General features: G+C 43.5%; 1 protein-coding gene across 10 annotated transcripts in view; it reads right to left on the bottom strand.

Moving 5' to 3' along the window:
• The window catches only part of CAST (calpastatin), a 110939-nt gene extending 88690 nt beyond the window's left edge, over positions 1 to 22249 (bottom strand). For 2 of the 10 annotated variants that reach the window (XR_007773389.1, XM_050945710.1), the window contains exons 1-3: positions 21889 to 22248; positions 12479 to 12544; positions 8120 to 8188 (exon numbers count right to left, since the gene is read on the bottom strand). Coding sequence is in view for 9 of the 10 variants with exons in the window: in XM_050945710.1 (XP_050801667.1) it covers positions 8120 to 8188; positions 12479 to 12544; positions 21889 to 21954 (201 nt within the window). In the remaining variant the exon portion in view is untranslated. Of the gene's footprint in view, positions 1 to 8119; positions 8189 to 12478; positions 12545 to 20545; positions 20686 to 21888 lie in introns of those variants that run through there. The other 8 variants (XM_050945711.1, XM_050945712.1, XM_050945716.1 and 5 more) reach the window with 8 other exon arrangements.
• Between the last annotated feature and the right edge of the window lie 2007 nt (positions 22250 to 24256).

Below are 24256 nucleotides of genomic sequence, written 5' to 3'. Positions count from 1 at the left end.
TCTTTCATCTGATTATTATGAACATTTTGTTTACTCTGGATAAAAATAATCCACATTTGTTTTATTTTGCCAGAAACTAATTACTTTCAAAGAACTGTTTCCTATTCTGCTACCCTTGTACAAAAATCAAGCAAAGTTCTACTTACTGAAAGAATTATAGAGGGATAAGTAGCATCTCAGGGCAGCATTTGTCTCCTGAATAAGTTTTTCTTCATTGCAAAGTGTTACTCTGCCAAAATTGTGGTTTTGTAAATTGCATTTGTAACATCCTTTAAACTTGAATTAAATTAGAAAAAAGTGAAGGGAAAAGAGTTTAGATTTCTCATTTTACTACCGGAAGCAGCTTTTAAGAACCAGGCATAAATTTGGGTTCAAATTTTAATAATTTGGCTTCGAAAGCAGGATCCTAAAGTTAGATCTTAAAACATATATTTAAGCAGCTGCTTGATATTTTTTTTTCTTCAAAATCCCAAGTATCCTATAGTTCCAACTGACCTCAAAAGGAGCAAATGAGTACTCAGCACTTCTGGGTATCTGCCTGACTTTGCAAATCAGGATTTTTTAAATCTGTTTTTAGGCTCCTCTGTTTAAATAGCTTAGCCCTAATCAATCATTTTACTTTCCTACATCATCAGTTTTACTTTGGGGGATTCACTAAGCATCATCCTTCTCCCATCCCCGACATATCAAGAATGTCATGACTGCTGGGAGGTTGGGAGTGGAGGAAGTCACCTGAAAAAAAAATCTTGAGTATTCCTCAGACCATAAGTGGCTCTTCTGGGGCAAAAGCGCCACTCAAGACATCAGTCCAAAAAGCAACAAAAGGTGCAAAGATTAACTGTTCCATACATAAAATGACAATGGGAGGAGGGATCAAAGGAGAGAGAGAGAGATGCACACACACAGATCCCCAACAGTGACAGTGAAGTCCCTCCTTGGTGCATAGGGTAGGTGTAAAAGGATCCCTCTGATATATTTTCTTTTAATCCAGGCTAGAAGTCTTCCATTGTCCCTGATGTAACTACTCCAATACCTACTCAGAGGGCTGGAGTGACTTCCACAGGCTGCTTGAAGTGGGATAGAGAAAATGGTCTTAAGAACATGAAGTACTGAAGCATAGTTAGAGAAAGTTAGTTAATTTGCATGAGCTTTCCTTCTCCTGAGTTCTTCCTCCACTTGCTGTCACACAGCTTTTAGGAGCTAACTAGGGCCCTACCTGATTCACAGCTGGGAAAAACACATCACAGACCATGAAATCTGGTCTGTCGTGGTTGTTTTTTTGTTTTTTTTTTTTTAACCTTATACTGTACAGATTTCATGGAGGAGATCACCGTTTCTCAAAGAAGGCGTCCTGACCCAAAAGGGATTTGCTCTCTGCCGCCTTCAGAGCGGGGCTGCTGGAGAGCAGCAGCTATTACTTCTGCACTGCTGCTGCTGCCGCCAGGTGGCGATACCACACCATGCCACTTCTGTGCTGCAGCCTTCAGAACTGTGCGGCCGAAGAGTGGTGGCTGCTGACCAATGGCCCAGCTCACAGGCAGCACCACAGTAATAAAGGTGGCAATACCACACCTTGCTATCCTTACTTCTGTGCTGCTGCAGGTGGTGGCTCTGCCTTTAGAGCTGGGCTCCTGGCTAGCAGCCACCGCTCTCCAGCTGCCCAGCTCTGAAGGCAGCACTGCTGCCACCAGCAGCGCAGAAGTAACGGTAGCAGTACCACAATCCCCCCTACAATAATCTTGTGATTTTCTCTCTCTCTTCTCTCCCCGCCCCATCTCCCCCAAACTCCTTTTGAGGTCAGGATCTCTACAATTACAACATTGTGAAACTTCAGATTTAAATAGCTGAAATTGATCAATTTCACAGTCATAGTTTAAAAATTATGAAATTTACACAGTGGACCATGAATTTGGTAGAGTCTTAGAGATAAAGGTTGGGACTTTAAACAAAAGGTTGGCCTTCTGTGGAGAGGTCAGTCAGTCAACAGCCTTCTTGTCCATTAGGACTCAAATGGCCATTAAGAACAGTATGCTAGATAGTGTGCTGGAGTGGCTAGGGTTTCACATGATTGACATGCTAATAAATTATGAGAGTTTCTGCCATTTTAAAAACAAGAAGAATATAATTGTAATAGTTACAGTTTTACTACATCTAGCGGAATTGAAGATCTTGCTCTACATAAATAAAGGCTGAGGATTGTTTGATTCTCCAGGTATAGTTTCAGATATTAATAACTAACTATTAATGAGCTTGTTCCATGAAAGCAGCATGGACAGACATTATTTCAACAATGTGCAGTAGCCATTAATGATCAAGGAAGTTGACTCTTGTCCTGTGCAAATGAAGAGTACCAGTGCCTAATTAACCACACACAAAACTGGTGAAACTCGGTTCTGTATAAACATAACTACTGCACATGATAATATTTAACAACCCCAGAAAGTTCACTGGATCCAACTCCATGCCTCAATGTAACTGTTAAATTTTAATATGAATGAGCGTTGAGTTTGAAATTCTGGTTTCAAATTGGCTAGTGAACTGGCACATTTACACCACTAAAGAGAACACAACATTCATGGTACTGTGCAGTCCAACTTTTTACTTAACAAAAAGAAGAAATTATTTTAGTTTTTCCTTACACTTTGTATAGTTTCTAAGGGTGATAATGACCTCCTAATGCATGGTTGAGTTATGGGCCCAAAGCAAACTTGTTCAGCCACTCATTAGTTGCCAGGAAATGCTCTCCACAATGGTAACTGCAAATTGAATGGAATGTTGAGAGATTTAAATTATCAGAATAGGTACTGCAGAGCATTAATTCTCTGTTTATGAAACATCAATACCCCACAACCTTGTCCCAGAAACAATAAAAAGCATTTATACTAAAATAAAAAGGCAAGCAACATGTGAAACAAAGAAAATCTATTTGTAATGGAAATATTAAAATCTTTTATAGTGCAGCCTTATGCAAATTGCACAACAAAGTGAATTTAGCCAAAACTCTGGGCACCTTTGACATAGCTTTAGAAAACACAAGAACCTAGGAACAAAATAAAATTGGCCAAAGCAGCAGCACTTTTTTCCTCCCTCAATATCACACAATATAGCCAAATGCAACTTTTGTAAGACAGAAAAAAGCAGAAGAGATGGATAAACAACAACATTTGCTATCCCACTAAGCTACAGTATGGCAATGAAAATTATAGTGATGAATTTCTGTGAGTTACAATACAAAGGTCGAAAAACAAAAGAGGAAGCAAGAACATATACTAGCTGCAGACTAAGACTGGAGAGTAAAATATTCCTGAACCAATGCTTGGGATACTCTACCTCATAGGATACATGATCTTTGGGGATTTTTAACTACCCAGATATCAGTTTGACATTAAGCACAGGCAAACAGACATCCAACCAGAAGAAGAGACATCTGAATCTATTGTTTATCAATAAGGCTACGATTATGTTATGGAAGTTATGGAATCCATGACTTTCTTTGACCTTTGAGACATTTTCTGCCTCGACTGGGCAGCTGCAGGGAGTCCCTGCTGGCTAGGCAGCTGCAGGGGGTCACCCCGCCGCCCGTTATGGCTAAACAGCTGCAGGGAGTCTGGCAGACTCTGCAGCTGCCCAGCCACGATGGGGGAAAGGGACTCCCCACAGCTGTCCAGCTGCCCTGGGATGAGAGGGCCCCGCAGCAGCCAAGTCCCTTGGGCCGGAAGACTTCAGAACTCCCAATGCACTGCAGAGTGTGGGACCCAAGAGCCCCAGCAGAAGAGTGCGGAACTCACCTACCCCTTTTGTCAGAGCTATTTTTAGTTTAAGTCAGGGACGGGTCAGGGACTTCCATTAATTTTTGTTTATTGCCTGTGACCTGTCCGTGACTTTTACTAAAAATATGTGACAAAAACTTAGCCTTATTTATCAACAAAAGTGAATTGACTGTGAACACTGGAATTAAAGCATTAAATTACTTTATTTCACTTTGCTAAGGAGTGAGTTCACAAAGGTAGCAAAACTAGGGCAGAAAATTTTAGAAAACACACATTGGGGGGCATTCAGAAATCCATTGGGTAAGGTGCATTGAAAGGAATTATTAACGTTCACTATTGTAAAGTAAGCCCTGGGAATCCAAAGAGATTCCATAACTAAGGCACAACACAATTGCTCTGAATGGAAGGAACAGAGGTGTCATATGGTTGAATTAAAAACAAGTGGTAAAAGATATTAGATTAAGTTAATAAAACCTAAATTGTAAATGGAAAAGATGAAAGGACACCGGACAAAAGACAAAGTTATTTATGGACTCCAGGGAGAGGAAAAGGCAAGAAAATAGAATGAGTTACTGTTAGCCAAAGGAATCAAAAAGGGGACGGGGGGAGAGAAGGGTGTTGATATCTGTACTACAATATATGAGAGAAAAAAAGCAGGCCCATTAATAATGTCCAAGTAATCTAGCTTTAACAGAGGAAGGCACTGAAGTTAATGGCTCAAAGTTTGCTGACTTAATGAACTGGAACAATAAATACAGAAGGGAAATCTGACCTATTAGGAAGTAATGAAAGTTATTTTAAAAAATAGTTATTGAGGAAAAGCAGGTAAGAGACTACTGAAAAATGTGAATAGATACAATTCAGTCAGGTTAAGTTGCATGGAAACACAATCAAGCTAGCAACCAGATGCAAGCGGTAAGAAAGGTTATCCGTGAACATGCAACAAATGCCGAAGATGTGCTGGGAGTATGGAAGAAGCATTTTGACAAAGCGCTGAACCCTGTAGTTCATCCAGACGCAAGCATTTTAGACGTGCTACATAAACAGGGAAGCTTGCAAGGAACAATGGATATCAGCACTGAGCTTCCAGCAGAGGAAATGGAAAGAGCAGGGAAGTAGTTAAAAAATGGCACAGTTGCAGGAATAGACATTATAACAGCTGCACTGCTAAAAGCCAGTGGGACAAGTGCTATCAAAGCATTCGAAAAAATACATTGAAAGTTGTGGGTGCAAAAGGACGTACTGAACAACTCACTAAAGGCAATGATTGTACCAATCCTGAAGAAAGGAGATTCTGTGGATCAGAATAATTATAGAGGTATACGCTTATTATCAGGGAAAAATCATGATGAAAATAATTGTAAACGTGATTAAAGCCAACTCTAGAGGAAGCAGGAGGCAATGAACAGTGACTCCTCTGACTAGGCTGAAATTGCACTGGTCAGACATTCACATGGCAATTATCATCCTGTACACTTGATTTCTATCCTTAATAAAAGAATTGAAAAATACTGTGATCCCTCTCCCACCCTGCCAAAAATCACTAAGAGTTTAAGAGAAACAAAAGTAATTAGCAGCAAGGATTTATAAAGACCAAAAACTGGCTTTATGGATAAAAATACAAAATTAGAGAAAGTACCAAAAGTGATAGGTATATTTGGATATCAGTAAAGCATGTGATATAGTAACCCATGAAATTCTACTATAAAATTATTTTCTCTCCAAGCAATTTGAGCACTATCCTATGAATTGAACATTGGCTAATAAAGTTCATAGGGCTAAACTACACTAGAAGCACTACATCAATGCAGCTGCGCCGTGTAATGTTTCTGAAGAAGATGCTCTACGATGACAGGAGAGAGCTCTCCTGTCAGCATAATACATCCACCTTCGTGAGATGCGGTAGAAATGCAGTGAGACAAGCTCTCCTGCCAACATAGTGATGTCCAAACTGGTGCTTAGGTCAGTGTAACTTATGTCACTCAGGTAGGTGGCTTATTCACACCCCTGAGTGACGGAAGTTATACCGAAGTAAGGGGTAGTGTAAACCTGGCCACAGATAAGCAATATGGCTAATTTGTGAGGAGGAGAGAAATGTTTTGTCTGGTAACACAGCTATCACGTTAGAGTCACATTATATGCTGTTTAAAGAATAAATTAATTGAACGAGGGACCTTTCAGCTCATGCCCACAGCATCCACATGGGGGAGTTACAGCACAGCACTTTGGTGCTCACTGACATTTGCACCTCATCCAAACTGCAGAGCAGTAGCAACACGCCCTTAGAAATGAGTCTGCAATAAGATACACAGTATGAGATCAGTGCAATCTGAGGATCCATATGCAGAAGCATGATATTATATGTGTAACCACACATGGAATACTGCATTCAGTTTTAGGCCACATCAGAAAGATGTAGACAAACTGGAAGGAAGTTAGAGGAAGAACAAAAAAATGATTAGGAATTCATGAGCGAATATACTGATGAGAAAAACAGAAGGAGCTAAATATGTATATTTAAGTTTGCTACAATTAGGAGCGGGACAAGGCAAGAGTTTATAAATACTGAATGGATGTAAAACACCCGGGAAGAAAAACAATTTAGGATAATATTCCTAGCTATATTCTTTTATTATTGATTACTATTTTGCAGCGGAATGAAGTTAAGAATGTGAAAATATAATCTGATAGCAGAAACACTTCCTGTTAGTCAGCTCAATCAGGCACAGAAATCCCACTGGGAAAGTGGAGTAGAAGCCCAGCATTTGAGACAGTTGAAACTAAACAAAGAACTAGTACATGTGCAACAGGAAATAACACTTCTTGAGCAGAGAGAAGGTCTCAGTGACACAACAGAAGTCAGAAGTGAAAAGATCTTAGAGATTCTATAAAAATAGTGATCCATAAAAATTAAAAATGCATACCTCATATGTTTTCGTTTTCAATTCAAAACACAAATAATGAACTCAATTCAGGGAATTCTTGGGAATTAATGGCTTTCAGTTGTATGTTAGTGTGCAGACTTTTTCCAACCAATTATTAGGCTACAGAAAATATCCTGGACCTGCCAAGCTTCCTGAAATCAGTAGTCCCTAATTCCGTTTATGAAAGTGCCATGAACAGAAATGAAAGGTGAGTTTAAAAGGCAATTTTCCATGTATTGCTTTACTTTTATCACTATTGCTTTTCTTAGTACTACACATCTTTAAAGTCTACACTCCACTTTGTAAATCATTTGTTAGCATCGGCCTCTATTTTGGCACTTAGTGATCAGATCACTACAATTATCGGTGCTATGATCTTGTCAGATCTCACAGGATCAGACCACATACTTGGTGCGCAATCCTGGGCCCCACTGAAGTGAATGTAAGTGTTGCCATTGATTTCAGTGGGGCCAGGATTTAACCCATAGATGGGAGACCTCCAAGGAGCACAAGTGCTGCACAAAATGGTATTGGTGGAATTTCTCGACTCAATACTGGACTAAGGTCCTGGCATACTATTAGTAGGTGCTGGCATTCTGCCTCAATGCACCTGCAATTCCAGCTCGGTAAGAGTATTCTTCACTTCTTGTCCACCCCAGACACACTCTGTCTACCTAACAGTAGTGCAGTGAGGTCTAATTCAGTGCTTGCACAATGCTATGAGGTCCTCAGAAACAAAAAGAACAAAGTGTTGTTGTAGTGAAATAACAAGTATAAGTTAACTACCACATCCACTTGCTCTGGAAGTTGAACTTTTATTTCACTTAAATACAATGTATAATTAACTCATATAGTGTTTTTTCTGAGATACTTCAACATTTATCACTTCATAGCATCAGTGGGCTTTGGATCAAAGACCTCAAATGTTTGAGGGTTTTTTTGGTTAATGAAGTTAAGAAAATTGTACCTGAAGATAATTTCCAAAGTAGATTTATCAATTCAAGCAAATCATTATATTTTAGTCGACAAAACAAACAGATCAGTTATGTCCGAATTTGTTTCTGAAAATATGACTATTCTGCTTTGGATAACATATATTATATCTGCATTATGCTAAGATCCAGATTCTCAAAACGTCAAAAAGGTATTTAGGCACCTATTTCAAACTGAAATCATTGGGAGTTAGACATCTAAATGCCTTTGAGGATTTGGGCCTAATCCACAAAGACTACATTTTTAAAAACCCAGAAAACATTAGGATAAACAGCTTAATTCTACAGATTCCAAAATTTTTAAAACTAAACCAAAAATGTATTTTTAAAGAAGCATATAGTTAAATCTCCAGTCTACACTGAGATTTATTATAACTCTCATTGATGCAATTATTGTTAATCCCTATAGCAAGTTTATCAAAATGCAAGTTACCTTACTGGTGGAAGCAGCTCCACTTGTATGTGTTTTGGGAGGCTGACTGGCACTAGTGCTTGCAGGCTTCTTCCGTGAAATAAACGCAAAAATACAAAAGAAGGGGGGGGGACAATATGTCAGAAATAAATTATTGGTAAAAAGGAGCAAAATACTGCATTAAAAAAAGATTCTGAGGGTTCTGTTTCTTGGACTATTTTAATCAAAATACTAACAAGTTCATTTATATTCAGTGTCTGCTTTACAAGTCATCTGAAGCAGTTTTCAGAGTTATAATTCAGGAATTTAGATCACCAGAGATCATTTGAGATGGTTTTCTTGTGAGCAGAACAGTTATTACAGACTGAATTATTTTGCATAGTTCCATAAATCTTATATTAATCTATACTATTTCCTAAAATTGAGGTGCTCATTTTGATTAACAGAGAAGCCAAATGTAATCTGTATCTCAGACACTTCAAGAAAAGTAACCGCTGTAAACTGAAGTCAGATAGCTTGATTTTTTAAATTAAAACCAAAACACACACATTTTTTTTCCAAGCTTGCACTATATTTAAACCTGCATCAGCAACATGCCCTGGTTCCTTCACATCACATTTAGATTACTGCACAGAAATTATACTGGAGAAAAGCTTACAAAGGCATCTGTGAAAAAGTACTGTGGATGCAGCAATAGTTTCCCTTCTTGATGACATGTGAACAATGTGGTGCAACATGCAGAGAGGGAGAAATGAGGCAAAGAGGTGCACAAACATACAAATACTGACAGGTAGAACTGAAGGCTTTCAAATTAAACAACTGTGTTGTGCAGAGGGAACAAAAACACAGCAAGTAATTAATTTCTGCATGACTCCAGTTTCATGTCAGTGTAACTTCAGTGATACCAATGGAGTTACATTGGTATACAACTGGAATGAAATTGTGCTAAATCAGAAGTGGTTAGAAAAATCAACCTTGAGCAATGAATGCAAAGAAATGTTGGTTTTTCAGAAGGAGCAGATAGAGAAAACCTACTTAGAGACAGAAGACCTCTCTCAGGTAAGTGGACTCCTGAGATTTTACAGCTTCAGTTGGAGAGACTGAAGGAGTCTCACACCACAATATCCCATAGCTCAGTGGTTAGAGTACTCTCTTTAGAGATGGAAGACTCTCGTTCAAATCCCGGCCCCCCACACACACACACCAGGCAGAAAGGAGGGAATTGAGCCGTCTCCCACATCTCAGGTGAATGCTCTAACCATTGGGATAAGAGCTATAAGGTGGGCAACAGTAGTGGCACTACCATCACCAGGACAGAGTGAGACAGGCAGCCAACTTACTCCTTCAAAAAGCAGTTTAGGTGCCTACACTGTCTGATTCCAGGCAGCTAGTTCCTGTCTGTGGATCTCTAGGGACCTCCCTGCAGCCAGATGTGGGTACCCATCTTTGAGACAGAGGCGGGGCTTACCATCCACACCCCTCTGGTCAGTATCTCTTATCGGCTACCTCAGGCTGCTCCCCCTGAGTGTCCTGGCTTTTATGGATCGTATTCTGAAATGCCTATCTGTCCCCATTCATTGCATAGGGTGCCTAACTTAGCTTTGTGGATTCCGGTGCTGTTCATGTAATTTCTAGGTGCCTCAGAGTTAGGTGCTGTGTCGTTCACTGTTGCAACACACACTGTAATTCCACCCTGATGTCTCAGGTGAAGGTACATACCCACCAGGGTTAAGGTCCAAAACCTGCACAACGTTTTCTCAGAATAAGTAGTTTAATAATAGCCTTCTACAGAGTCTTAGCTAGCTAGAAATAGATCTTTTCAGCAGGAACCGAGAAACAGGAATGCCAAACTTCAAACTGCAGGCTCTCAACTCTCATCATTACTACCAAGAGGTCATTTTTTTCTCAATTAAGAGTAAGAGCTCAGCTAGGGAATTTGGCATCAAGCTGAAAAGATGTGCTCAGCTCACTGAGGAGGTGGAAGGATACTGTATAGGAAAAACCTAAAACTACCCTGTAAAGCCTAGAGAAAAGAGACAACTGGGTTCCCAGGGTGCACAATTCCTTCCTGAAACCAAGCAAGAAAGGAAGAAGCACTTGCTTAAGTCATCCATGTAGGCACAGTAGAGAAGAGTCTATCCAAATTATACTGTATATATTTCAGTTGTAAACAAGGGTTAACATATGTTTTACAATGATTTATTTTTCAGTAGCTTTTTCTGTATAAAAAGTATCAGATGTATCTGTTCCTTCTGTTGTTTCTCATATCTCTTGATTTTTTTTTTATTTAACAGTAGCTTTAAGTGTCAAACACTGTAATAAACGTATCTCTGAATCTCTCTATTCTTGAGATTGTTACTTATCAGCTATAAAGAAATCAAGAACCAGAAAGAGGACAAATCCTGACACTAATTAGCATTTGACAACGTGCTAGTCTGGTACACGTAATGCAGAGGATCAGGGAGACAACACTTTGCCCTAGGTAATATATACAAAGTAGGCGTTTCATAACAGAGTAAGATAGTTTAAATTAGCCTCCAAAGAAAACCCTGTAAACTGATTCTGACTTGTCTTGCCTTGGATGCGATAAGCACGTCCTCTTTCCCCCAGACCTGAGGTTCATTACTCTAGGTAAAATAAGCACCCTGCTGCTGCTCAAGCTAGAATTTACAAATGGAAATGCGGAAGTAGCTATACTATAGCCTGGAAAGTGGCAGTTACAAATTTAAGGTCAGGCATATATACTTGATGACAGTGAGTTGTTGTACATTCTTAAAGAAGATGAGTTCGTGCAAGAGCTTAGCTAGAGATTCTGGTGGAGACAATGCCCATGTACACTTCAGGCTCTGGTACAAAGGATCTCTCTAACAATATGGCACTTATTCAAAATTAGCAAGTCCTTTATACAGTTAATTTCATTATGCTGCATTTATTTCTTATATAAGTTATTATGGAATGTATATGCCACCTCCCTTCTGTAGCAGGAGCAATGACACTAAAACAGAGCACCCTCTTCTTACAAATCAGACTGTTTTAATCTCAGTATTTTTCCTCTTTTAGGGTAACTCTTGTTTTGGAGCACTCAGATGTCACTTTTGATCATTTCCTTGCATAGACAAATGTTCATGGTCATAAACTGTTTTGAGTTGTAAATCAAATCACTCTTACAAGTTAAAAAATAAAAAAGGTAATTTGAAATAACTCACATCAAACCAAACTGTTTAGGTTTGGCAACACAAAGCACTAGCTATAAACAATGATTCATACCTTACTAGTTGAGGGACTTGGGCATAACAACCTTTACCTTTATTCAAGTAGGCTGGAAAAACTTGGGCACAAAAAGGAGTGTGCAGACAGAATCAGAGAGGGTGTATTATAGTAACAATTGTTCCTTCAGGCAGCATCACATTTAATCATCTGGCTAAAATCAGCTTAAGTAAGAGAGAAGACCTCAAGTTACAGGCAAATTACCATTCATCTGGGAAGTGTCAAAGACACCACTGAGATTTAACCAACACAATCACTAGGCTGATTGAAATTTCAGTTTTCAGATCTTTTGAATTAATAGAGAGAGAGAGAGAGAGAGAGAGAGAGACAGACTATGTTTATTACAATATGTTTGGTATTACATGAATTTCATTAGAAGTATCTGGTGTGACCCAGAAGGCTAGTTAGAAAACTGTCTTTTAAAAAGCACCCTATGAGCATTTCCCAATTTACCAGCATTCAGAAGACTGTTAAAAAAACACTTATTCAAATCCACAGATAGTCTGCCCACCATGTGTAGTGTCCTCCATGCACAAGCCTGGCTTGGTTGCTGTGCTGCCCTTAGCTTCTCCACAGCTGCCTGACACTAGCAACAGCAGACACAAAGTGCCTAGTGACAGTTAATGCTGCTGCCAGGAGCATTGGCTTCCATGGATTTTTTATAAGTTAAACGGAACAAAATGTGCCACACAGTGGCACAGCCAGGAGTTCTTGACTCCTGGCCCTGAGTTCAATCTTAGAGACCTGTCTAGACTGCTGAATTACAAATACCAATTCCAGATAAAGTAGCATTTGCAGAGATAAGGTGCTCTTCTAAAATAAATACATGGACCCTGATTCTCCACTCATGCCAACATGCAGATTTGAAGTGACAGGGGAATCAGGGAAAGCTCTTTTCACACAAAACTGAACAGCACAAGATAGATTTATAACTTTTTTTGGAAATAAGAGCTATTAGCGAACACCACTAGTCAGATGTCTTCAAGTTATTACTTTGCTGTTTAAAAACAACCAACCATAAACATTATCACAGAATGAGTAGATGTTCTCTGCTATATAATCGTACATGCTGGAGTTCATTTTAATATAACACAGTGTTCTGCATTTATTTACCTCTGTGACTTCTGATCCTTTTTTATCTCCAGGTTTAGAAGATGCTCCACTTTTCTTGTCACCATGCTGTAAGAACAAAAAAAAGTCATTAATAAGATTAATAACTAAATCTTATACTGCATCTTCTATATAAAGAGAATCTCAAATGCCTTACAGACAGTACATGTTGGGACCACATTATTCACTGTAATCAAGATCTCCACAGAGTGAATCAGGACTTATTCTTCATCACCAATACACAACAGATAACGTTTTTAGGAGACATGAAGCATAACTTCAAATGAAATCAGAAGCAGAATTTAGGCAGACAGAATAATTATTTTCACTGGTAGAATCTGACAGTAAACTTAACACTACGGCTCTTCTGAAAACTGCTACAAGACATTCAAATACCTGTATCTGTTTTATAGCTCCTCCTCCAGCAATTCAGTGCTCCTTAACTCTATTTTGGTCTTTGATTCAGTATTGCTTTAGATCCTGATCTAACTCCCACTGACTTCAGTCAATGTCGGATAAGTGCTTAGAGAGAGTAGCATTACTTACTGAATCATGAACACTATTTCCAACACCTAAGTTTTCCTTGAAGGCATTCCATCCAAGTTTTCACCAGGACCAGCAGTTATACTGTTGGTATATGACCAACAATCCCTGTCACAGTTTAGAGCTAGCTGCACATTTGACCTCTCTCAGTCTCTCTCTATCCTCCTCAGGAGTTAAGCCTCTTGCCTTCAGCAGTCCTGGGGTGGAATCCCATGATTCTCCCACACTTAGATGACTCCATGCACCCCCTTATGTACCAGCCATGATTACTCAGCAGGCCTCAGTGGGTTCAGGTCCTGCAAGGCTTCCCTTTGGAAGCTCTGACCAGTGATGAATATCAACACAAACAGCCTTTGCAAAAAAAAAAAAAAAAGGAGTGTTAAATCATAACAATAGGAATAAAACATAACACGAAGAAAGGGGTTTTAACACAAGAAAGAGGTCCACACACATATTTCCATTACGTAAAGCTTGGGCAGGCCTATCTTATCCCAAACCCTAGGGACTGAACTTGTCTGCTCTCCAACTCTCTCTGCCTTGCTCTGTCCTTTTCTTCAGGGACTGCCTATTAATCAATTCCAAAGTTCTTTGATTCATTTCCCCCACCCCTGTCCCGGAGCCCCACTCCTGCTGGTTACAAGCCAGCCAATGGAACTCAACAAGAATAGAGATGAAACTTCACACAAATGGCATCTACACTGTCCCTTTAAGTACCAGTATATGATGCTATCTGAAGAATTTGTCTGCTTTCCCACATAAATACAGTTAGCTCCTGGTGGAGTTAACCCACAAGACACAACAAACCACCTAGTCTTTAACTGATCTGAACCTCTAATCTGAGCTGCATGACACACTAAAAGGTATATACTACCCTGAATCCAGAAGTGCAGGTCCCATTGATATCAATGGCATTTCTATACTCAGACTGAGTGCAGTATATGACTGTAAGAATGAAGTGCATGCAATACCAGAACAATGCCCAGCTTTTCAGATAAGATATCTGTTTATACTAGGGCTAACAGTTCTTGCACTGCTTTACTGTACCTCCAAACAACCTGTGTTGTTGCTTTTGTCTGTTTCTTTAGGGTGGGGGAATAGCTTTAAAAACAGTATCATAGATTTATAGTCCAATTTAATTTATGACAATGGATTTGTTTAGTTGCATCTCTGCCCTCTTTCTGGTTTCTCTGAGCACGCCCCTCGAGTCCCCTCTCTTTGTCCCTTTACCTGTTGTGGGGCAGGACTTCACAATTCTCCCACTCTTAGACCAGACCCTGAGCTACAGTACTGTGTGTATTAACCGTGCTTAGCTAGCAGGTACGACTGAGTTCAGACACCCACGGCTTTTCCCTTCAGGTATCCATGACCAGTGGGGTATACAGTGGCCAGTCAACCTTCTTAAAACCCAAGTATTGTATATTTTAAGAATAGGAACAAAGCTCTTAGAAAACAAAGGATTTTAAAACAACACTTATGTAGGCACGTCTATCTTACCTAAAATCTTACCATCATCTGAAAATAAGCTAGGCAGGCATAACTTCTTCAGATGCCCCTGGTAGGTGCCTGAGTATCAGTCTGCTTCCCCAAATAACTCCCTCTTTTTTGACAGAGACCTTTTTTAAACTGCCATAGTTCTTTTGGTCTTCTGTGTTGCTAGGCTTTGGTCCTCTGGACAAAATCAGTCCAGTAGGCTAAGCAGCAGATCAAGTCACACTCCTCAGAGTCAATGGCTCTCACTTTGTCCCTTAACACTACTTCTGAGGGAATTCTGCACACAATATTTTAAAATTCTGCAAATGTCAATAAATAAATGTGGAGGCTCCAGCATGGCAGTGGGGAGCACAGGCAACTGGCTGCATGGAGGTGGGAGATCATGCTGTAGCCTCCCTCCCACTCCCTGGGACATGAGGCTGCACTCGCCCTAGACACAGTGCAAGGGCTGGGCCTGCCCCAGAAATACTCCAGGGAGCTGCCCTCCATGCCAGGCACACCAAGTGTGGGCAGGCAGGCTCAGCCCAGCAGGATCCAAGTGTGGAATGCCTTGATGTGAGGGGATCCAGCTGTGGGGTAAGAGGGTTCTGTGTGGGGCAATCTAGGTGTTGGCAACTCGGAGGGGGGGTCCAAGGGGGGGTGGGGATATGGATGCACAGGAGTTCATTGGGTGAGCTCCAGGTACAGCGGCAATGGGACTCTGCAGCGGGGTGAAGGCGGTTAGGGCTCAGCTGGGAGGCGGGGGGGAAGAGTGTCTGGGTGTGGGACGATAATACTGCCTCCTGCTGCCCCAGAACCTACATGGGGCATATCAAAAGCATCTTCTAACAGATGCTTTTCCCCTGGGCATGTTGGGTCTGGGGAGGGGAGGCATGGCAGAGGCTGCCCCAGGGCTCCTCTGGGCCGGGGGAAGGAAGCTTGGGGCTTCAGTCAGCCCAGGGCTCCTCTGGACAGAGGGCAGACTCGGGGCTTTGGCCAGCCCAGGGCTCCTGCAGCTGGGGTGTGGCAAGTGCTCTGGGCTTCTCCAGAGGGGGAGGCTTGAGGCTCCGGCCACAGGGGGGAGGGGGGTACAGGGGGTCTCCGAGGGCACGGGCATAACCTGGGGCTAGCCTACCCAAAGGGAGGGCTCCACCCATGCAGGAAGGGTCTGGGTGCTGGGGGAGTGGGGCCTGGTGAGGTAGAGGTCCAGGTGCAGCTGGTTGGGGCTCAGTGGAGTGGGGGTGGTCCAGGTGCAGGGGGTGAGATGAGGCCCAGGTGTCAGCTCCAGAGCAGGAGGATCAGCAAGGGGTGGTCTGGCTGCAGCGGTGAGTGGCTCAGCAGGGGGTTCCGGGTACCATGGTGATCTGGTTGCAGAGAACCGGGGCTCAGCGGGGAGTAGTTATCCAGATGCATGGGGCGGGGGGCGAGGGGGACTTGACAGTGCAGTTCAGATGCAAGGGGATCTGGTGGGGGGGCAGGAGCTGCTCTAGATGCAGGTGGGGGAGGTGCCCAGATACGGGTCCGGATGTAGGTGATTGGGGCTCAACAGGCAGGGCCAGGGGTGGAGCTCAGCAGGGGAGTCTGGGTATGGGAGGGTCTGGATGTACAGTGACCGCTCCCCATGCAGCTGAGGAGCAACAGAGGCAAGAGCAAGGGGTGGGGGGAGCCATGGGAAGTTTCTGAGGGTGAGTCTGACCTAGACCTGCCACACCTTGCAGGGGAAGTACGCTCCTCCCCTACCCCTAGCCCAGCCTAGCAGCTGAGCCCAGCACAGGGTAGGAGCCACCACCTGGATGGAGCTGGGGAGGCCCGGTTACAGGAGGGTTGGGGCTCGACTGGGGTGTCTGGGTGCAGGAGGGCTCCTGATCCCAGGGGTGAGGGTTGGTGTGGGGGGGCTCTAAGTGAGGGATGAGGTTTGGCCCAAGGATATGGGTATGTGGGGGGGATCTGGATGCAGGGGGATTGGGCAGATGAGGGTGAGTGTGACCCAGCTCCAGCCAGGGCATCCCCAGTCCCCTCCCTCCAGCAGTGATTTCTCTCTCCACCAGCAGCTCCAGGCACCCAAAATGATGTGCCCACCTGTTGGGGAGGGACACATGACTGCTCTTGCTGCTTCCCTTTGCTTCCCCGTGAGAAAGTCATTTTTCTGCGGGGAAGCAAAGAATTCTAGACATGAATTCTGTGCACATGCAGTGGCACAGAATTCCTCCAGGAGCAAACAACCTTTGACGGTGAATGGTGGCTTATGTTGATCCACTCTTTCCCATCTTCCTTTCCCCGCTCCCCCCATAGCTTTCTATTAAACTAAATCAACCTATTCATACAGTAAACATCCCCATAACCAGGTCAATAAACAGTATTAGTTTTATTAGAACATTTTTTTTATTATTTCTATAACAAGTGTAATTAGTTAAGGTGAGCTATTGTCAGCAGTGCCCCTTTGCCATGTACATTGACCAAAACAGACAGTCTCTACGCAAAAGAATAAATGGACACAAATCAGATGTCAAGAATGATAACATTCAAAAACCAGTCGGAGATCACTTCAATCTCCCTGGTCACTCAATTACAGACCTAAAAGTGGCAATACTACAACAAAAAAACTTCAAAAACAGACTCCAGTGAGAAACTGATGAATTGGAATTAATTTGCAAACTAGACACCATTAAATTAGGCTTGAATAAAGACTGGGAGTGGATGGGTCATTACACAAAGTAGAACTATTCCCCCTACTGTTACTCACATCTTCTTGTCTATTGTTGGAAATGGGCCATCGTGATTATCACTACAAAAGTGTTTTTTCCTCCTGCTGACAATAGCCTACCTTAACTGATTACACTCGTTATAGTTGGTATGGCAACACCCATTTTTTCATGTTCTCTGCGTTTATATATATATTCCTACTGTATTTTCCACTGCATGCATCTGATGAAGCGGGTTTTAGCCCACAAAAACTTATGTTTAAATAAATTTGTTAGTCTCTAAGGTGCCACTAGTACTCCTCGTTCTTTTTGCTGATGCAGACTAACATGGCTACCACTCTGAAACTTATTAACATTAACGTCTTGATCAGCAAGGTGTGCATCTCATAAATTAGAAAACAACTGAAGAACAAGGACAAGCATAAATAAAAAGAAGAAGGACAACATGCTAATCGTTAAATCTGGCCTACTCTCAGGCTGCAGACAGCACGGCAGACCAAGCTGAACACCCAGCTTCAAGGCAAACTTGGCATTCTTGAGGCTTGGAGAGAATGTCATTAACTTCAGCTCTAACCCATGGTCCTAATTAAACAGGGACTTGGAGCGCTGGAGCAGTGACGCTTCCAGTAACTGGGCAAGAGGTGAAGTCCATGGGTCAGATTCTCAGCCGCTGTAAATCAGCATAGCTCTATTGATTTTAACATTGATTTCCAAGGAACTATGCTATTTCACACTACATGAGAATTTTGCCCTACATTATTAAGAAAGCCATAACCTCCAACTGTGAAGAAAGATAAAGTTCCATGTTTTTCTTAGAAACAGATAAAGATCCACGTTTTTCTTCATCCAGAGGGAATGAAGATTAAAAAAAAAAATGGGGGGGGGGAGGAGAATCCAGGGGAAAGTAAGTCCCAAAGTTAGGGATGAGAGAATAGTCTATGATCTCACTTGAGCAACTGATTCAAAAGAAAACTGCCTAACAAAAAAAATATTGATCCTAGATAGTTTTCCCTTCAAGTAAACTGTCTTGTTGTTTAAATAAACTTCTTATTTAAAATAAAAAAAAAAAACACTCAGAAGGTCAATCACTTCACTGCTTTTGCTTCTGTGTCCCCTCCCATGTGTTATCTGTCTGGCCTATATAGGTTGTGAGGTCTTCAGGACAGGGGCTACCACTTACTATGTGTTCGTACAATACGGCCCTGTCTACACTGAGGGGACTATATCTTCATAGTTATGGTGCCAGTGCTATACCAACATAACCTCACAGTTTAGACATAACCTATGCCAACAGAATTTTTGTTCTCGTCACTGTAGGAACACATCCTCCCCAAACAATGCTACCTAGGTCAATGGAAGCATTCTGCCACTGATCTAGCTGCGTCTGCACTGGAGGTTAGAGTGGCATACCTGCATTGCTCAAGGGGATGGATTTTTCACACCCTGGAGCAATATAACCATTTGACACAAACTTTAAGTTCAGACTAGGCCTAAGACTCTGATCTTGGTTGGGATCTCCAGCGGGTTCTGGATAATGACTAGTTTCCAATTGAGTAGATGTATGAGTGTTTTTTCTGTCTCAAAAGACATGCTCAGTTTGTATTACATTGTTTCCAGAACCTGTCATTCTTTATACTTTAAGGAAAGACTTTCACTGCATCAAGCTAGTACTACTGGCACAAACTTGGTGCAATACTTACAGCTGTAGTGTTCAACCCTCAGGTGTCTGACAGTACAATTCCATGGAACTCACATTTCTAATTATGTATAGAAAGACCATTCATCAATACTGGATAACGAACTCAAATACTGACTTAAAACAGTGACTGAAGTTGTATAATTAAATTATTTATGTTCCAGCAAACTTTCTACAGAGCAGATCTGATGTAAATAATGATTAGCAATGTCATGGATTTCTTATATCCATATATAAATTTAGCAATTTAATTGATTCAGAGAATGAATTTTTGGTGAGACAAAGTCACCTTATATAAAGTATATTTGGGGGGTATAAACTAGTGGAATGCAAATACTATAATCACAACCTATGTACGTTATTTTATGATTTCACTATAACCTGTAAAGTCAGAATGCTTCCCTATATGTCTAACACATTACGCAGAAAGACCAGACTTGCTAAAAACATACAAATAAAGGTTAGCGAAAAGCAGATACACCTATCCCATAGAGCTGGAAGGGACCTTGAAAGGTTATGAAGTCTAATTTTCTGCCTTCACAGCAGGACCAAGTACTCTTCCTGATAGATTTTTGCCCCAGATCCCTAAATGGACCCCTCAAAGACTTAACTCACAACCCTGGGTTTAGCAGGCCAATGCTCAAACCACAGAGCTATCCCTCCCCCAAAAGTAATCTTTGGTAGCTCAAGTATAGCTAAACTGCAAAGTTCCATCAAAGAACCATGGTTTACTTAGGTAGGTTCAAACAAGTTAGCTAAAAAGAATACCTGCAGCCAAGAAAAAATTTATGAAAACTTGTACCAACTAGGACTCTATTCAGAGTGGGGAAGAAAGAGTCCAAAATTAACTTAGCCTTTAAAAAAAATAATCAATCCACCACTTATAAGATTACCTTTCAGACCACAACCCTGATTTGGTTAAAGGATAAATGAATTATCAGATGTAAAAGGGCCTGCATTTTTTCAGAAGGTTGTGAAAATAAGCAACATCCACAAAGCTATTTTTGACTGCAATAGCTTCACTAAAGAGTTTATGGAAGTCCCTCTGAAACTGCAAGGCATGTATTTTAACAGACTATATACAGAAAATATAACTGGACAATATTTCATAGTAAAATATCATCAACTTAAAATTTCTAAGTTTCAAATCACACCTTCTACACAAAAGTATTATTCCTTACTAATTTAAGATGAACATACAACAATCAATGCATCAAGTAACTAGATATTCTGCTGAACAACATAACCAGTGCATCAGTGTCTAACTTAATATGAAGTCAGTGACTCCATAGTTCTTTCTTGCTATAACTGACAGTTGCTTCCTCATTCCTTCTCCTGCAGCCCCACATACTGTAGCTACCTTTTAAAACGTGGAATACAACATAGCCAAGCTACAAAAGGGAGTGAGACTGTACGTCACACATACCAGAGCAGGGTGAGATTCCCCAAATAGAGGGTGGGGCAAATTCACCCCCCTGTAATGTTACTGAATGCAGCAGAGTTACACAAGGAATGCATTGGGCTGTCTCTAACCTTCAGCACTAATGCTCCCCCACTCTCTACAGCCGTGTATTCTTGATACAGTCGCTGGCAAGAGCCACACCCCCAACCCGAGAGATTCAAACCCACTCTGTCAATAGCAGAGCTGGCTAGATTTACCTTCGCATACCACCAGCTTGCAAAAGCCATGACCGGAACGTGTTCCTCTTTTAAAATAATCCCTTCCCTCCTAGCACAGCGCAGCGTTTCAAAGGGCACAGGCTCAGCACTCTAGAGCCAAGCGGGGGCTGACCCCGTCACTGGGGCGGGCGGCGCTCTGGCAGCGGGGCGGGGTTTGCGCTCCAGGTTGGGCGGGCCGCCGCTGCAGGGCAGGAGCAGGCAGAGGCGGGAAGGGCTGTTGCCGCGGCCTCTGCTGCGCCCCTCCCGGTCCCCAGGGCTTTAGGGACTGCGGGGCAGATCGCAACGCGCCCCTCATTGCAGCGAGTCTGTCCTGTAGCAGCCCGGTGCCCGGGGAAAGGGCTGCGCTGGGCTGTTCCCTCCACCCCGCCCCTCCTATGGCGCGGAGCGGGGCTGCGCTGGGCTGTCGTCCCCCCCACCCCTCTCAGGGCCCGGAGCGGGGCTGCGCTGGGCTGTCGTCCCCTGCACCTCCCCTCTCAGGGCCCGGAGCGGGGCTGCGCTGGGCTGTCGTCCCCCCCACCTCCCACCCAGGGCCCGGAGCGGGGCTGCGCTGGGCTGTCGTTTCCCCTCCTCCCCCGCCCCCAGGGCCCGGAGCTGGGCTGCGCCGGGCTGTCCCGTCACCCAACCCCCCCACCCAGGGCCCGGAGCGGGGCTGCGCCGGGCTGTCCCGTCCCCCAACCCCCCCCCCAGGGCCCGGAGCGGGGCTGCGCCGGGCTGTCCCGTCCCCCAACCCAGGGCCCGGAGCGGGGCTGCGCCGGGCTGTCCCGTCCCCCCCCCCCAGGGCCCGGAGCGGGGCTGCGCCGGGCTGTCCCGTCCCCCAACCCAGGGCCCGGAGCTGGGCTGCGCCGGGCTGTCCCGTCCCCCAACCCCCCCGCCCCCCGGCCCGGAGCGGGGCTGCGCCGGGCTGTCCCGTCCCCCAACCCCCCCCCTCCCCCCCAGGGCCCGGAGCGGGGCTGCGCCGGGCTGTCCCGTCCCCCAACCCAGGGCCCGGAGCGGGGCTGCGCCGGGCTGTCCCGTCCCCCAACCCTCCCCCGGGCCCGGAGCGGGGCTGCGCTGGGCTGTCCCGTCCCCCCCGCCCCCGAGGGCCCGGATCTAGGCTGCGCTGGGCTGGGCTGTTCCCCCCACCCCAGGACCCGCAGCGGGGCTGAGCCGAACAGCCCCTCCGCTAGCCCGCACCAGCCTAGGGGCGCTCTCTCTTGCGGGCGCCGCTGGCACATTCCCTGCCCTGACATGCAGCAGGCAGGAAGCCCAGCTGGCACCCAGAGCCCTGGCACGGCGGAGCTTTGGGCGCCGCCCTTGCCCCGCGCCGTGGTTCCGACACTTACCGCTCTGCTCCCCTTGCCCGCAGGCTTGGAGGAGGAGGACTTCTTCCCTTTATGTGGCTGAGACATGGCCGCGGCGGGTCCTCGCTCGGCGCCTCTCTCGCACTGTTTACGGGGCGATGTAACGGGCAGGGAGAGGGGGGCAGGTTACATGTAACTGCGAAGCAGCTTTTCCGATGCAGCCAGAGCCAACTCTCTAGGCTGCAACCCAGCAAGTCCCTCCTCTTCCTGGAGCCTCGACTGCTGGACCAGCTGCTCTAGCTGCACCACTCCTCTGCCCCGGCTCATCCTCGCTAGGCTCAGTGTTTGCTGAGCAGGAGGGGACGGACTAGCTGCTCTAACTGCACCACTCCTCTGCCCTGGCGCATCCCCGCTGGGCTCAGTGTTTACTGAGCAGGAGGGGACAGCTGCCTGAAGATGCTTGCCAGGCCATACCTTGCAGGCTTACTTGCAGAATGGGGCCTGGGCGTGGTCCTCTTGTTTCTTTTAGGCTTCACAGCTGAGCTGGGATTTATTCTTCTTCCTGTGCTAGAAACTACAGTGGAGGAAGGCATAAAATTCAAAGCCAGAGCAAAAAACTTTGCAAGACTCAGTGGGGTTTGGATCAGATCCATAGTTTTGGTTTAGGCCTGTCTCCTGTAATTGCTGTTTGGCTCCTTGTAACAAAAACCAGTTGCCTGAAAAAATTAGCCATCCAACATTTATTTCTCCTGTCAGTTTTAGGTAGCAGAATAACGTGCAATCTGAGCAAACCTGTATCTTTGCCCAAAACTCAAACCAAACTGGAACTTTTTTGAGGTTTAGAGAAAAACACCGGGGGGGGGGGGGAAGGTATATGTCTCTTGTGCTCTTCCTGCATTAAGCTGCAAGTGGAAATATCAAAAGCAAACTTCTCATGAGATTTCTAGCTGAAATTTTTCATCATATCAGTTTCACTAAGCATCCCACTTGAGGCCTGCTTCTGAAGAGGTGCTTAAACCATTCACAACTTCCTTCTTGGGATCATGCCCTAAAATTGTTGTTCAAAAACTCCATGACTTGTTGAATTTACCCCAGTACTTGTTCCAGATTTTATGTTCCTATAGCTCAAAATCATCAGTCATTTAATCTTTAAATTTCCACACCAGTGAATGCAAAAAGGTTCTAACTAACTAAATGTTTTCTGGTGAGTATCAGTTTTAATGGGTCTGCAAAAACAACAAAACTTTCCTTTTTGATTAAGAGTAACTATTAGGTTTCAAATTTATGTATTAAATAAGTTTTTAACCTTTGCTGCCGCAACTTAGATGATTAGATTTGAAAGAATTTTCAAAGTTTAGTTTAAAAAAGGTAAATTCTAAATGCCCAACTCCTGCAAACACTTATGCAGAAGGCTTGGCAGTCTATGAGACACCAACAACTTCTCTTAGACACTGGAGGAACAATTTTGTGGTCAATCAAAAATCCAGCATGACCATCTGGCCCTGATCCAAAGTCAGAACATTATTATTTGTGACTCTGAATGCATGAACACGGCCCCAGAATAAGAATTTAAGTTAGTCTGGATCTGGCAGAGATACTGAGGTGTACCTGGAACTGAAAATCCATCACTTTAATTATTCCCTTCCAAAATAAAGGGAGATTAAAGACACAAGATTAATTGGCAAGCATATATGTAAGCAATTTGTACACAGCTTGAGTAAAATAGATGTGTGCTTGGGGAGCTCTAGGCCATGGAGCAGTACCAGAGCCTCTCTACTCCCCCTGAGATTAAATTTTGTACTGTAGACCAGGCCTGAGTGCACTCCTTACATCCTGTACCCATCCTACCACATAAGAATAGCATCCGTTTCACCACATTCAGAACCTTCCACAGCTTTTACATGGACTTGAGGATTTGGGGCAAACCAAGGCATTTCACTGAGTCTGGCAATAACAGCAACACTGTCCTACTTTAAGCTTTAAACAGCCAAAATGGGAAAGGGTCAGACCTGCAAGTGGCCCATCTTGGGAAACTCAGAAATGCTAGGCATTCTTATCAGAAACATCTTGGCTCTAACTGAGTGTGGGGGACCAGTCCACCAGGAGCCCAACCCTTTCTGTTCTGAAGAAGCAATCAGAATAACTGATATATATTACATTATTTCTCAAAGGTTGTAGCAAGTCAGATGTAATTAATAATTTGGAAGGAAGTAGGAGAACCCTATTCCAATTGTTTAAATAAGCTTTGTTCCATAATACTGCTATTCAGTTTTCAAATAGGAAGAAAAATATTTACATTAACATGAGATTGTGTATTAAGTTCTCATTAACACATATGTAATATTAAATATAGTAAGTTTACAACTAAGATTATTCTAAGTGTTAGCTTTGTAGAAATTATTTTATAATT

The sequence above is a fragment of the Gopherus flavomarginatus genome, chromosome 3 (genome assembly GCF_025201925.1).
Source record: "Gopherus flavomarginatus isolate rGopFla2 chromosome 3, rGopFla2.mat.asm, whole genome shotgun sequence".
Lineage (NCBI taxonomy): Eukaryota > Metazoa > Chordata > Testudines > Testudinidae > Gopherus > Gopherus flavomarginatus.
Note: the sequence above shows the minus strand (reverse complement) of the source record. Positions and strands in the feature narration are given on the sequence as shown.